Source organism: Mustelus asterias, chromosome 26, assembly GCF_964213995.1.
Source record: "Mustelus asterias chromosome 26, sMusAst1.hap1.1, whole genome shotgun sequence".
Taxonomy (NCBI): Eukaryota; Metazoa; Chordata; class Chondrichthyes; order Carcharhiniformes; family Triakidae; genus Mustelus; species Mustelus asterias.
In genome coordinates this window covers 38,106,934-38,123,317 of record NC_135826.1, presented here as the reverse complement: position 1 = coordinate 38,123,317, position 16,384 = coordinate 38,106,934, and the positions used below count along the sequence as shown (strand labels likewise).

Below are 16,384 nucleotides of genomic sequence, written 5' to 3'. Positions count from 1 at the left end.
GCAAATACCATTAGCTTTCAGAGCGCTGCTCCTTCGTCAGATGGAGTGGAAATCTGCTCTGTTTGAGGGCAGATTTCCACTCCATCTGACGAAGGAGCAGCGCTCCGAAAGCTAATGGTATTTGCTACCAAATAAACCTGTTGGACTTTAACCTGGTGTTGTTAAAACTCTTACTTGGTTATACAAGACAGAGAGTAGCGGTGGATGGGTGTTTTTCAGAATGGAGAACTGTAGCTAATGGTTTTCCGCAGGGATCAGTGCTGGGACCTCTGTTGTTTGTAGCATATATAAATGATCTGGAGGAAAATGTGGGTGGTCTGATTAGTAAGTTTGTGGATGACACAAAGCTTGGTGGAGTTGCTGATAGTGCCGGGGATTGTCAGAGGATACAACAGGACATAGATTGGAGACTTGGGCACAGAAATGGCAGATGGAGTTTAATCCGGACAAATGCAAGGTGCTGCATTTTGGAAGATCAAATTTAGGTGCGAATTATACTGTAAATGGCAGAACCCTTAGGAATATTAACATACAGAGGGATCTGGATGTGCAGGTCCACAGTTCCCTCAAAGTGGCAACACAGGTGGCCAAGGTGACGAAGAAGGCATATGGCATTCTTCCTTCACCAGCCGGGGAATTGAGTACAAGAATTGGCAAATCATGTTGCAGCTATATAAAATCTTGGTTCGGCTACATTTGGAGTATTGCGTGCAGTTTGAGTCACCACACTACCAGAAGGAGGTGGAAGCTTTGGACAGAGTGCAAAGAAGGTTCACCAGGATGTTGCCTGGTCACCTGGGTGTTGGCTATGAGGAGAGGTTGAATAAACGAGGATTGTTTTCACTAGAAAGATGGAGGCTGAGGGGAGACCCGATAGAGGTCTACAAAATGGGAGGCAGAGACAGGGTGGATAGTCAGAGGCTTATTCCCAGGGTGGAAATGTCAATTACAAGGGGGCACAGGTTCAAGGGGGAAAGTTTAAGGGAGATGTACGGGGGAAGTTTCTCACACAGAGAGTGTTGGGTGCCTGGAACGCACTGCCAGAGGTGGTGGTGGAAGCAGGCACATTAGCAACATTTAAGAGGCATCTGAATGGGTCCATGAATAGGGAGGGGAGAGAGGGATACGGACCAAGGAAGGGCAGAAGGTTTTTTTTAGTTTAGTTCGGGCATCATGATCGGCACAGGATTGGAGGGCAGATGGGCCTGTTCCCGTGCTGTACTTTTCTTTGTTCTTTATACTCTTTGTAATATCAGACTCCTTGACAGGAAACAGGGGCTAAGTGGGGCAAGCTTACAATATCATTCAGATTTACATCAAGTTCATCTATAAGGAAGCTCTGAATCTTAGAACAATTCAAGAGCACGGACTCCTAAATTTTAGGAAATCCAAATGGATCTATGCTGAGAGTTTTTCCCCCAAGGGATGCTGGACAATTACAGACTGAGAACAAATGAACAAAATGCTGGCATTGTGCTTATACTATCAGAGACTGAGCCTTGCATAGCTCTGCTTCCAATAAACCAAACAACATCTTAACCACTAACAGAATGACAAAAATACTGAGGTATACGTAAACTGTGAAACATTGCCTGAATAAACTGATCAATATCTACTCCATCTATAAACCCAACTAAACGGATCAATATCCACTCTGTGTATATACCCTGCATCTAACCATGACAGTTTGATAGGAGTGAGAACCACATGGTCCTTGTGGATGGAGAAGAGGTCCTATCTTCACCATGTTGTGCGGCAGCCCCATTGTTCTAAATGGGATAAAATCGGGATGTATCCAGCAGCTCGGAGGTGGGCATCTATGTGGTAGTGTGAACAAGCAGCAGCAGAATTGTATCCCACCACAAATGGTAAAGTAAGGGCTTGGCACATCCCTCAAGCCTACATCACCATCAAGCCAGGGGCCAACCCTGGTTCAATGAGGAATGCGACCATAATACAACTGAATTCCATATTAAATTGCAAGAGACATTCTGCAATCCAAAACAAGAATATTATTAAACAAAGTTCATCACATAGGCATGAAAGAAAAGCCAGCCAAGGTTGATAGGGTGAACAGAGTAAAAAGAATTGCAGTAAATAAACAATGGAAAACATTTAAAGAAACAGTTCATAATGTTCAAACATAAATTTATTCCTTAAATAAAATCTCAGCAAGAAAGATTCATCTGTGGCTTATTATAGGAGTTAAAAGGTGATATTAGATTAAAAGAAGAGGCTTAAAATGTTGCAAAGAATAATACTGAGCCCAAGGTCTGGGAAAGTAGGAAACAGCAAAAGAAAACCAAAAAGTTGATAAAAAGGGAAAATAACAGAATATGAGAGTAAACAAGCAAGAAATATTTAAAATGGATAGTAGAAGGTTCACAAACATATAAAAAGGGAGAGTCACTAAGGTAAACATTGGTCCCAAAGAAGCAGAGATTAAGAGACATTAGCAAAGGGAATGCGGAAATAGCAGGTATGCTGAGTAAATTGTAGATCAGAAATAAAGGGTAACCGGAGCTTATAGGAATGAGGAACTTAATGTCATTAATATCAGCAGAAAAAAGTCGTGAAGAAACGCAAGGGACTGAAGGTTGACAAGCTTCCAGGACATGTTGGTCTACATCCAAGAGTTCTAAAATTAGCTGCAGAAATAGTGTATGCTCTGGTATGATTTATCAAACTTCCCTGGTACCAGCAGTTAGGAAGTTAGCAAATGTAACTCCACTTTTCAAGAGAGGGAGAGACTGCAGGGGATTGCAGGCCAGTTAGCTCAGCAGTATTCATTAAAATTGCTGGAATCTATTGCTGAGGAAGTCTTAGCAATGCAATTAGGAAATCATATTATGATTATACAAAGTCATCAAGATTTTACAAGAGGAAAATCCCGTTTGATTTAAATTTAGGAAGAATTGACAATGGTTTCATGGTCATCATTAGACTTTTAATTTCTGATGTTTTATTGAATTCAAATTCCACTGTCTGCCATGGTGGGATTCGAGCCTGGGTCTCTGGATTACTAGTCAAGTGACAATTCTGCCTCCCTTAATTTATATTAATGATTTAGATGAAGAGAGTAAATTAATAATTTGGAAGGAGGAACTAAATGTATTATCTCCAAATTTGCAGATGATACTAAATTGGGTGGGAGGGTGAGCTGTGAGGAGGATGCAGAGATGCTTCAGCGTGATTTGGACAGGCTGAGTGTGTGGGCATCTGCATGGCAGATACAGTATAATGTGGATAAATGTGAGGTTATCCACTTTGGTAGCAATAATAGGAAAACAGATTATTTGAATGGGTGTGAATTGAGAGAGGTGGATACCCAACAAGACTTGGTGTCCTCAGTCGCTGAAAGTAAGCATGCAGGTACAGCAGGCAGTAAAGGCGCCAAATGGTATGTTGGCCTTCATAGCACGAGGATTTGATAGGAATAGGGATGTTTTGCTGCAATTGTATAGGGCGTTAGTGAGGCCACACCTGGAATATTGTGTGCAGTTTGGTGTCCTTATCAGTGGAAGGATGTCCTTGCTATAGAGGGGGTACAACGAAGGTTTACCAGGCTGATTCCTGGGATAGCAGGTCTGTCATGAGGAGAGACTAAATCGGTTAGGATTATATTCACTGGAGTTTAAAAGAGAGGGGATCTCATAGAAACTTAGAAAATTCTAACAGGATAAGACAAGGTAGATTCAGAAAGAATGTTCCCAATGGTGGGGGAGTCCAGAACTGGGGGTCATAGTTTGAGGATAAGGGGTAAACATTTAGAACTGAGGTGAGGAGAAATTTCTTCACCCAGAGGGGGGTGAATGTGTGGAATCCACAACCACAGAAAGTAGTTGAGGCCAAAACATTGTCCGATTTCAAGAAGAAATTAGATATAATTCCTGGGGCTTAAGGGATCAAGGGATATGGGGGAAGTGTGTGGGGGAGGGGGAGGGGGGGTGGGGAGGTGTCAGGATATTGAATTTGATGATCAGCCATGATCAAAATGAATGGTGGAGCAGACTCGAAGGGCCGAATGGTCTATTGTTTCTATGACTAAGAGCAACGTATCTAAGTTTGCTGACCATACAAAACCAGGTAGAAATGCAAATTATATGGTGGACACAAAGAGGCTGCAAAGAAATATAGATGGGTTAAGTGAGCGAGCAACAAGATGGCAGATGGAGTATAATGTGGGGCATTGTAAAGGTATTGGACTTAAGAATAGAAAAGCAGAATATTTTTAAAAGATGTGAAACTTTTAAATGTTGATGTTCAGACATACTTGAGTATCCGCACCCAAGGAACACAAAGTTAGCAGGTACAGCAAGCAAAGACAAAAGGCATGTTGGGCTTTATTGCAAGGTGATTGGAAGACAAGAGTAAAGAAATCTTGCTATAATTATACAGAGCTTTGCTGAGACCACACCTAAAATGAATTGTCTGCAGTTTGGCTCCATATCTGAGGAAGGATATACTTGAATTGGAAACATACAGCACATCTTCACTAAACTGGTCCATGGGATGAGCCTGAGTAAACTAGGCATATACACTCTGGAGTTCAGAATAATGAGAGGGATCTCATTGAAACATAGAAGATTGTTTTCACTGAAAACCTTGGAAGAGTGAGGGGTAACTTGATTGTAGTATACAAGATCCTAATGCAATTAAAAAGGTGGATTTTTTAAAAAATTCATTCGTGGGACGTGGGCGTTGCTGCACGGCCAGCATTCATTGCCCATCTCTAGTTGCCCTTGAGAATGTGTTAGTGAGCTGTCTTCTTGAATCGCTGCAGTCCATGTGCTGTGGGTTGACGCACAATGCCGTTAGGGAGGGAATTCAAGCATTTTGACCCAGCGACAGCGAAGGAACGGCAATATATTTCCATGTCAGGACGGTGAGTGGCTTGGAGAAGAACTTACCGGTGGTGGTGTTCTCATGTACCTGCTGCCCTTGTCCTTCTGGATGGAAGTGGTCGTGGGTTTGGAAGGTGCTGTCTTAGGATCTTTGGTGAATTGCTGCAGTGCATCTTGTAGATAGTACACACTGCTGCTCCTGACCATCAGTGCTAGAGGGAGTGGATACTTGCAAATGTGGTGCCAATCAAGCAGGCTGCTTTGTCCTAGATGGTGTTGAGCTTCTTGAGTGTTGTTGAAGCTGCACCCATCCAGGCAAGTAGGGCGAATTCCATCACACTCCTGACTTGTGTCTTGTGGAATTGGGGAGTCAGGAGGTGAGTTACTCGCCACAGTTTTCCCAGCCTCTGACCTGCTCTTGTAGTCACTGTGTTTATGTGGTGAGTCCAATTGAGTTTCTAGTCAATGGTAACCCCAAGGATGTTGACAATGGGGGATTCAGTGATGGTAACACCATGAATGTCAAGGGGCGGTGGTGAAGAGTGTCTCTTATTGGTGATGGTCATTGCTTGGCATTTGTGTGGCGCAAATGTTACTTACTATTTGGACTGCTTTAGTATCTAAGGAGTCACGAATGGTGCTGAACATTGTGTAATCATCGGCGAACACTTTTGACCTTATGATGGAGGGAAAGTCATTGATGAAGCAGCTGAAGATGGTTGGGCCTAGGACACTACCCTGAAAGACTCCTGCAGTGATATCCTGGAGCTGAGATGACGGATCCTCCACAACCATAACCATCTTCCTATGTACGGTATGACTCCAGTGCTCCAGTCCAGTAACTTGGTGTTGTTAAAACTCTTACGGTAGGACTCCAACCAGCAGAGAGTTTCCCCAGATACCCATTGATTCCAGTTTCGCTAGGGCTCCTTAATGCCACACTCGGTTCAATGCGGCTTTGATGTCAAGGGCTGTCACTCTCACCTTGCCTCTGGAATTCAGCTCTTTTGTCCATGTTTGAACCAAGGCTGTAATGAGGTCAGGAGCTGAGTGACCCTGGTGAAACCCAAACTGAGCGTCACTGAGCAGGTGCTGCTTGGTAGTGCTGTTGATGACCTCTTCCATCACTTTGCTGATGATCGAGAGTAGGCTGACTGGGCGGTAACTGGCCGGGTTGGATTTGTCCTGCTTTTTGTGTACAGGACATACCTGGAGAATTTTCCACATTGTCGGGTTCATGCCAGTGCTGTAACTGTACTGGGAGAGCTTGGCTAGAGGAGTGGCAAATTGCCGGAATGTTATCAGGGCACATTGCCTTTGCAGTATCCAGTGCCTCCAACTTGATACCACGTGGAGTGAATCGAATTGGCTGGAGACTGGCATCTGAGATGCTAGGGACCACTAAAGGAGGCCGAGATGGCTCATCCACTTGGCACTTCTGGGTGAAGATTGCTGTGAATACGTCAGCCGTATCCTTTGCACTGATGTGCTGGGCTCCTCTATCATTGAGGATGAGGATATTTGTGGAGCCTCCTCCTCCAGTGAGTTGTTTAATTGTCCACCACCATTCATGACTGGATGTGACAGAACTTCAGAGCTTAGATCTGATCCGCTGGTTGTGGGATCGCTTAGCTCTGTTTATCACTTGCTGTTTTTGCCGTTTGGCATGCAAGTAGTTCTGTTTGGTAGCTTCACCAAATTGACATCTCATTTTTAGGTATGCTTGGTGCTGCTCCTGGCATGCCCTCCTGCACTCTCCATTGAGCCAGGGTTGATCCCCTGGCTTGACGTTAATGGTTGAGTGGGGATATGCCGGGCCATGAGGTTGCAGATTGTGCTGGAGTATAGTTCCACTGCTATTGGTGATCCACAATGCCTCATGGATGCCCAGTCTTGATTTGCAAGATCTATTCGAAGTCTGTCCATTCAGCACGGTGATAATGCCATACAACAACTAGGACATGTTGAGATAAAAAGGGAGATGGGTATTGGAGGTTTTGAAAAACATTAAGGTGGACAAGTCCCCAGGGCCACATAAGGTTTATCCCAGAATATTGAGAGAGGCAAGGGAAGAAACTGCTGAGGCCAAAATCTTTGTATCCTCTTTGGCCACGGACGAGGTACCAGAAGATTGGAGACTAGCCAACATTGTTCCTCTTTTAAGGGCAGAAGAGACCGTATGGGAAATTACAGGCCTGTGAGCCTTGCATCAGTGGTGGGGAAATTATTGGAGAAGATTCTGAGGGACAGGATGTACTCACATCTGAAAGAGAATAGGCTTATTAATGATAGGCAGCATGGTTTTACGAAGGGGAGGTCTTGTTTCACGAGTTCTTTGAGGAAGTGACAAGAAAAATTAAGCCGGGCAGGCAGTGGATGCTGCATACATGGACTTTAGTAAAACCTTCAATAAGGTTCCTCATGGTAGGCTGATACAGAAAGTGAAGTCATTTGGGATCCAAGGCGAGCTGGTTAAATGGTTTGGGCATGGAAAGCAGAGAGTAGCAGTGGAAGGGTACTTTTCTAACTGGAGGTCTGTGACAAGCGGTGTTCCACAAGGATCAGTGCTGGGGCCTCTGTTGTTTGTTAAATATATGAATGATTCGGAGGATTCTGGTACACAAGGTGAAGTCGCATGGGATCAGAGGTGAGCTGGCAATCTGGATACAGAACTGGCTCGGTCAAAGAAGACAGAGGGTAGCAGTGGAAGGGTGCATTTCAGAATGGAGGGCTGTGACAAGCGGCGCCCCTCAGCGATAAGTGCTGGGACCTTTGCTGTTTGTAACATATATGATTTGGAGGAAAATGTAACTGGTTTGATTAGTAAGTTTGCAGACGACACAAAGGTTGGTGGATTTGCGGATAGCAATGAGGATTGTCAGAGGATACAGCAGGATATAGATTGGTTGGAGACTTGGGCGGAGAGATGACAGATGGAGTTTAATCTGGATAAATGTGAGATAATGCATTTTGGAAGGTCTAATACAAATGGGAAATGTACAGTAAATGGCAGAACCCTTAAGAGTATTGATAGGCAGAGGGATCTGGGTGTACAGGTACACAGATCACAGAAAGTGGTAACACAGGTGGAGAAGGTCGTCAAGAAGTATTACGGCATGCTTGCCTTCATTGGCCAGGGCACTGAGTTTAAAAATTGGCATGTCATGTTGCAGCTTTATAGAACCTTAGTTAGGCCACACTTGGAATATAGTGTTCAATTCTGGTCACCACACTACCAGAAGGATGTGGAGGCTTTGGAGAGGGTACAGAGAAGATTTACCAGGATGTTGCCTGGTATGGAGGGCATTAGCTATGAGGAGAAGTTGGAGAGCCTTGGTTTGTTCTCACTGGAATGACGGAGGTTGAGGGGCAACCTGATAGAAGTCTACAAGATTATGAGGGGCATGGATGGAGTGGATAGTCAGAAGCTTTTTCTCAGGGTGGAAAAGTCAATTACTAGGGTGCATAGTTTAAGGTGCGAGGGGCAAGGTTTAAAGGAGATGTACGAGGCACATTTTTAAACACAGAGGGTGATGGGTGCTTGCAACTCGCTGCGGGAGAAGGTAGTGGAAGCAGATACAATAGTGACTTTTAAGGGGCGTCGACAAATACATGAATAGGATGGGAATGGAGGGATATGGCCCCCGGAAGAGTAGGGGGTTTTAGTTCGGTGGGGCAGCATGGTCGGTACAGGCTTGAAGGGCCGAAGGGCCTGTTCCTGTGCTGTAATTTTCTTTGTTCTTTGAAAATGTAGGTGCTCTGATTAGTAAATTTGCAGATGATACAAAAATTGGAGTAGCGGATGGTGAGGAGGATTGTCAGAGGATACAGCAGGATATAAATCGGCTGCAGACCTGGGCCGAAAGATGGCAGATAGAATTTAACCAAATGTGAAGTGATGCTATTTGGAAGGTCTACTGCAGAAGGAAAGTATACAGTAAATGGTAGAGCTCTCAGAAATAGGAGATATACAAAGGGACCTAGGCGTGCAGATCCACAGTTCCCTGGAAGTGGCAAGGCTGAAGCGCTTGCAACCTTCTTAGCTAGCGTGCCAGGAAGATGATCCATCTCGGCTTCCTCCCCACCATCACAGATGCCAGTCTTCAGCCAAATAAATTTGGACAGCACAGTGATTAGCATTGCTACCTCTCAGTTGCAGGGACACGGGTTCAATTCCGGCCTTAGGTGGCTGTCCATGTAGAGTTTGCACATTCTCCCCATGTCTGCGTGGGTTGCCTCCGGGTGCTCCAGTTTTCTCCCACAGTCCAAAGATGTGCAGGTTAGGTGCCATGCTAAATTACCCCCCAGTGTCCTAAGATGTGTAGGTTAGGGAGATTAGCCATCTTAAATATGTGGCATTATGGGGATGGGTGAGGGAGAAGGCCTGGGTAAGATGCTCTGTCAGAGGATTGATGCGGACTCAATACGTTGAATGACCTCTTCTGCACTGTAGGATTCTACAAATGACTAAGCACACTGAAGACAGCAAAGGCTACGGGCCCTGGCAACATTCTGGCTGTTGTACCGAAGACTTATGCTGCAGAACTAACCATTCTCCTCGGCAAGCTGCTCCAGCACGGCCACAACATTGGCATCCACACAGAAATGTGGCCTGGTCTCAAAAAGCAGGACAATTCAAAGCCAGCCAATTACTACCCCTCCAATCTGCTCTCTATCATGAGGTAAATGATAGAAGGTCTTGTTGACAATGCTATCAAGCAGCACTTACTCATCAATAACCAGCTCACTTATGCTCAGCTTAGATCCCATTAGGACTTGACAGCCTGCTTTCCAGTAAGGGCTTCAGGAATCAGTTTCTGGTGCACCTACCACGGGTATAAAAAGTTAATGATACAAAAACTGGGACTGTATTTGTATTTCGCATCCTGTAAATGAATAAATAACAAACACAGCCATCCCACCTTCCTTAGAGCTGCTGCTTTCATGGCTCTGCAGCTTTGAATGAACAGTCTATTAGTTTGCATTTGCCGGTGCGTGTATCTGAGAGAAATTGCCACAAATATCAAATGCATGAGCGTTCTGTCTGAAAGGTCAGTAAGGCCTAGTAAGTCATCACTCACTGGAGGGCCAGAACCCGCAGACTGAACACTGTCCTCACCTCGCTTGTGCTGCTCTTGTGTTTCTTGGGAACCCCCGTTAAATGGATCCTGAGCGGTGGGATTCATCGTACTCTGGTGCAGGGCAGAGTCTGAATTGGTCCTGAAATTAAAAATGTGTATCATTTGTGATAATCAGGCACAAGTGTGATGGATTGACAGCAACCCGGAAAGAATATAAAACAGATCAGTGAAAACAGATAAAGGTGCTTCATTCTAAAAATGAGAAACTTCTGTGCTGTGCACATACCACAGAGTAAGGACAGCCCTGCTACCATTTCACCATCTATCAATTCTTTCTGGACCCTCAACCGATGTCATGCATGTACTTTTCTGGAGAAAGATCAGCTTAATGTCCAGTACTGACTAGTTATTGAAAAGGTGGGTGAGAAAGAATATAAATTATTACACCTTCTACATTATTTACATGCTTGCAAAATCAATAATGATTTACAAACATCTGCCTGTGAGCACTGCTCCCTTTGCATAAAGTTCCCATCTGTCCTCACCCAACTATCCCATACCCATACATCCTTACTCACCTGCACCCTCCCCGCCACCCTTGACCCAGAATCACAGAATCCTACAGTACAGAAGAGGTCCTTCGGCCAGCGTCTGCACCGAGGCATGAAAGGCCCTGACCTGCCCATCTAATGCCACTTGCCAGCACTTGGCCCATAGCCTTGAATGTTATGGTGTGACAAATACTCATTCAGGTACTTTTTAAAGGGTGTGGGGCATCCCGCCCCACCACCCACCCAGGCAATGCATTCCAGACCGTCCCCACCCTCTGAGTAAAAAGGTTTTTCCTCAAATCCCCCCTAATCTCCCACCCCTCACTTTTAACTTGTGTCCCCTCGTAACTGACCCTTCAACGAAGGGGAACAACTGCTTCCTATCCACCCTGTCCATGCCCATCATAATCTTGAACATCTCAATCAAGTTGCCCCTCAGTCTTCTCTGCTCCAGAGTAGAAAACCCAAGCCTGTCCAACCTCTCTTCATTATTTACATGTTTCATCCCAGGTAACAGACCCAACGTCTCTAATGTCCAGGCCCACCCTGCCACCCCCCCTTCCATCAGACCTCACCTCTTCTTCCTTCCCACCCTACCTACGCTCATTGATCCACCTGCCTTTGTCCCCCTGAGAGTCCCTCACTGCCTCTGGGGTCAGCCACATTCCACCATTTCCCGAGGTGCCACAAAGGTCAAAGTATTGATCTCTTAAATTCTTAACTCCAATTATTAAAACATTTACTTGTTACAATGAGTGGATTCCAACAGATAGACTGAGATTGGAAGTTTAATTTAGGAAAATGTCACTCACCTTCTCCAGCTGGTGTCAGCTGGGGGCGATAGATAGACCGAACCATACGGACAGCTGTCTGCGTGCTGTGGAGTCAAGGAAACTTCAGAGAACAGAACGGATTCTGCAACAAACTGTTCACTGTGCAGAAAATTAAATATTTTACACACAGCTCCTCTCCTGTGGAGCAATACCCACTGCAGTAAAACCCAATAAAAATCTTTGCATCCTATTGGAGCAGAGCTTCCAACCCAATATCCTCTCCATCACCTTAACATCACCCGAGTGTGTCACTGCCTCAGCACATCAGTTGCTCAAATTCTCATCCATGCCTTTGTTCGCTCTAAGATCACAGAATGTAACAGCACACACGGTGGCCATTTGATCCATTATGGTTGCATCAACTTGTTCAAAAAGCAATCAAGTTGGGCCCACTTCCCCACTCTTATATCCCTGGATTTTCTTTCCTCTTTCAAGTATTTATCCAATTCCTTTTTGCGGTCTGCTATTGAATCTCTATGCAGCAGTATATTCCAAATCTTAACCAAGGCAGGTACATAGGCATTTCTTTCCTCACGTCACCTTTGATTCTTTTGCCAATTACCTTAATTCTGTGCATTTTCATGATCAACCCTCCAGCTACCAGAAACAGTTCCTCTTCATACAGACATAAGAAGTTGGAGCAGAAAGCAGCCATTCGGACCTTCGAGGCTGATCCACCATTCATTAAGATCAGGCCTCATCTGTTTCAGTTTCAAATTCCACATTCCCATCCACCCCCAATAATTCCCTTATTTAATAAGAATATATCTGCCTCCACATTAAAATATTCAATGACTCCCAACTCCAGTGTTGCCTGAGGCAGAGTTCCAAAGTCGCACAACCCTCAGTGAAAATTTCTCCTCATCTCTGTCTCACGACGCAAGAAACAGACGCGGGAGTGGCCCCGCCATTCAATATGATCATGGCTGATTTATACCAGCCTCAGCTCCTTTTCTGTGCCATTTCCCCATAACCCTCCATTCCTCGATCTATCAAAATTTATCCACCTCGATTTTAAATACTTCTAATGATCCAGCCTCCAGCACCCTTTGGGGCAGAGAATTCCAGAGATTCATCAACCTCAGAGAATACATTTTTATGCTCTTCAGTTTTAAATGACCAGCTCTTTATCGTGTAGCTATGTCCCCTTGTTCGAGACTCTCCCATTGGTGAAAACATCTCACCATCTACCTTGTCAAGCCCCCTCAGGATCTTATGTGTTTGAATAAGGTCACCCCTCACTCTTCTAAACTCCAAGGAATATAGACTCAGACTATTTCGTCTCTCTTAAGACAACCCTCTCATCCCAGGAATTAGCCTGGTGACTCTCCTTTGGACTGCCTCCAAAGTCATAAGAACATAAGAAATAGGAGCAGGAGTAGCTGGCCCCTCAAGCCTGCTCCGCCATTCAATAAGATCATGGCTGATCTGATAGTGGGTTCAGTTCCACTTACCTGCCCGCTCCCCATAACTGGCATGGGCGGCACGGTACCACAGTGGTTAGCACTGCTGCTTCACAGCTCTAGGGACCTGGGTTCGATTCCCGGCTTGGGTCACTGTCTGTGTGGAGTTTGCACATTCTCCTCGTGTCTGCGTGGGTTTCCTCCGGGTGCTCCGGTTTCCTCCCACAGTCCAAAGGTGTGCGGGTTAGGTTGATTGGCCATGCTAAAATTGCCCCTTAGTGTCTTGAGATGTGTAGGTTAGAGGGATTAGTGGGTAAAATATGTAGGGATATGGGGGTAGGACCTGGGTGGGATTGTGGTAGGTGCAGACTCGATGGGCCGAATGACCTCTTTCTGTACTGTAGGGTTTCTATGATAACCCTTAATTACCTTAATGGTTAAAAATCTATCAGTGACTTAAACACATTTAATGAGGTAGCCTCTACTGCTTCATTGGGCAGAGAATTCCAAAGATTCACTACCCTCTGGGCGAAGTAGTTCCTCCTTAACTCTGTTCAAAATTGACTCCCCTGTATTTTGAGACTATGCCCCCTAGTTCTTGTTTCCACTGTAAGTGGAAATAACCTCGTTGTTTCTACCCTGTCTAGCCCCTTCATTATCTTATATGTCTCTATAAGATCTCCCCTCAACCTTCTAAACTCCAATGAGTACAGGCCCAGTCTACTCAATCTCTCCTCATAAGCTAACCCCCCATATCTCCGGAATCAACCTGGTGAACCTTCTCTGTATCCCTCCAAAGCCAATATATCCTTTCTTAAATAAGGGGACCAAAATTGTACACAGTACTCTAGGTGCGGCCTCACCAATACCCTGTACAGTTGCAGCATGACCCCCCCCCTGCATTTATACTCCATCCCTCTCGCGATAAAGGCCAACATTTCATTTGACTTCTTGATTATCTGCTGCACCTGCAAACTGAGTTTTTGCGATTCATGCACAAGGACCCCCAGGTCCCTCTGCACAGTAGCATGTTGTAATTTTTCACCGTTTAAATAATAGTCAATTTTACTATTATTCCTTCCCAAGTGGATAACCCCCCCTTCACCAATGTTATACTCCAACTGCCAGATCCTTGCCCACTCACTTAGCCTATCCAAATCTCTCTGCAGACTCTCTGTGTCCTCCACGCAATTTGCTTTCCCACTCATCTTTGTGTCATCCGCAAACTTTGTTACCCTACACTCAGTCCCCACCTCCAGATCGTCGATGTATATGGTAAATAGTTGAGGCCCCAGCACCGATCCCTGTGGCACGCCACTAGTCACTGATTGCCAACTGGAAAAGCACCCATTTATTCTGACTCTGCTTTCTGTCAGATAGCCAATCCTCAATACACGCTAACACTTTACCCCCAACTCCGTGTACCTTTATCTTATGCAGCAATCTTTTGTGAGGCACCTTATCGAATGCCTTCTGGAAATCTAAATACACCACATCCACCGGTTTCCTTCTGTCAACCGCACTCGTTATATCCTCAAAAAATTCCAGTAAATTAGTCAAACATGACTTTCCCTTCATGAATCCATGCTGCGTCTGCTTGATTGAACCATTCTTTTCCAGGTGTCCTGCTATTTCTTCCTTAATGGTAGATTCCAGCATTTTCCCAACTACAGATGTTAAGCTAACCGGCCTGTAGTTACCTGCCTTTTGTCTACCTCCTTTTTTAAACAGTGGCGTTACATTAGCTGTTTTCCAATCAGCTGGCACGAGATTTCCACGCCATCTGACGAAGGAGCAGCGCTCCGAAAGCTAATGGCATTTGCTACCAAATAAACCTGTTGGACTTTAACCTGGTGTTGTTAAAACTCTTACTATGACCTCACCAGAGTCCAGTGAATTTTGATAAATTACAACTAATGCATTTGCTATTACTTCTGCAGTTTCTTTTAGTACCCTGGGATGCATTCCATCCGGACCAGGGGACTTGTCTACCTTTAGTCCCATTAGCCTACCCAGCACTACCTCTTTAGTAATAGTGATCGTTTTAAGGTCCTCACCTCCTACAGTCCCATGACTGTCAATTATTGGCAAGCTATTTGTGTCCTCCACTGTGAAGACCGACACAAAAAACTTGTTTAAGGCCTCGGCCATTTCCTCATTTCCTATTATTAAATCCCCTTTCTCATCTTCTAAGGGACCAACATTTACCTTAGCCACTCCTAAAGTCCTAAAAGAGTAACCCCTAGTTTTAAAACATTGTCCCTTAGTTTTGAACTCATTTACTTCATTTGAACTATTCACGATTCTAAACATGCCTGTCAAAGCTCCTCTTAGCATTTTGCTCTAAAGTGATCAACTCTATCTTCTGCAGTCAGATCCTTGGGAAAACTCCACACTATACTTCACTCCAGTCTGAAAAACTGATTCACCACAATTCTATTTTTTATCCCCTCGTCACTGTTGTATTCAGGATGCCACTGCCCCATTTATCCCATAGGTCCTTCAACAGCACCTTCCAAATGCATGACCTCTAACACCTAAATGGATATGGGCAGCAGATGCAAGAGAACACCAACACCTCCAGGCCACTCACCATCCCGAATTGGAACTATATCACTTCCTTCACTGTCGCTGGGTCAAAATCCTGGAACTCTCTCCTGAACAGTATTGTGGGTGTACCAGCACCATATAGACCGCAACAGCTCAAGGCAGCAGCTTACCACCACCTTCTCAAGGGCAATTAAGGATGGGCAATAACTGCTGGCTCAGCCAGCAATGCCCTCATCCCATGAACGAACAAAATAAAAAGGTTCAATTCTAGACTTGACTCTTTCACATGTTCTCCAGGCCAGCTTCTAAAATTGCATTCTCTGTAGAAACATAGAAGAAACATAGAAAAACTACAGCACAAGTTGTGCCGAACATATCCCTACCTTCTAGGCCTACCTATAACCCTCCATCCTATTAAGTCCCATGTACTCATCCAGGAGTCTCTTAAAAGTCCCTATTGAATTTGCCTCCACCACCACTGACGGCAGCTGATTCCACTCGCCCACCATCCTCTGTGTGAAAAACTTCCCCCTAACATTTCCCCTGTATCTACTCCCCAACACCTTAAACCCGTGTCCTCTCATAGCAGCCATTTCCACCCTGGGAAAAAGCCTCTGACAGTCCACCTGATCTATGCCTCTCAACATCTTATATACCTCTATTAGGTCTCCTCTCATCCTACGTCTCTCCAAGGAGAAAAGACCGAGCTCCCTCAGCCTATCCTCATAAGGCATGCCACTCAATCCAGGCAACATCCTTGTAAATCTCCTCTGCATCCTTTCAATCTTTTCCACATCCTTCCTGTAATGAGGCGACCAGAACTGAGCACAGTACTCCAAGTGGGGTCTGACGAGGGTCTTATATAGCTGCATCATTATCCCCGGACTCCTAAACTCAATCCCTCGATTGATAAAGGCCAGCAGACCATACGCCTTCTTAACCACCTCCTCCACCTGCGGGGCCGATTTTAGAGTCCTATGGACCCGGACCCCAAGGTCCTTCTGATCCTCTACAGTACTAAGAGTCTTTCCCTTTATATTGTAAACTTTAGTTCATCCAGAGATCTGCTGCCTGTAATCAAACTTGCATCAAATGCTATTCATCCATCACTCCATACGCTCG

The 16,384-nt window shown here is 45.0% G+C and overlaps 1 protein-coding gene across 3 annotated transcripts in view; it reads right to left on the bottom strand.

Annotated features, from left to right (window-relative positions):
* The window catches only part of LOC144479591 (CREB-regulated transcription coactivator 1-like), a 115,761-nt gene that overhangs the window by 63,559 nt on the left and 35,818 nt on the right, over positions 1 to 16,384 (bottom strand). For all 3 annotated transcript variants that reach the window (XM_078198489.1, XM_078198491.1, XM_078198490.1), the window contains exons 4-5: positions 11,289 to 11,350; positions 9,964 to 10,064 (exon numbers count right to left, since the gene is read on the bottom strand). In XM_078198489.1, coding sequence (XP_078054615.1) covers positions 9,964 to 10,064; positions 11,289 to 11,350 — 163 coding nt within the window. The remainder of the gene's footprint in view (positions 1 to 9,963; positions 10,065 to 11,288; positions 11,351 to 16,384) is intronic.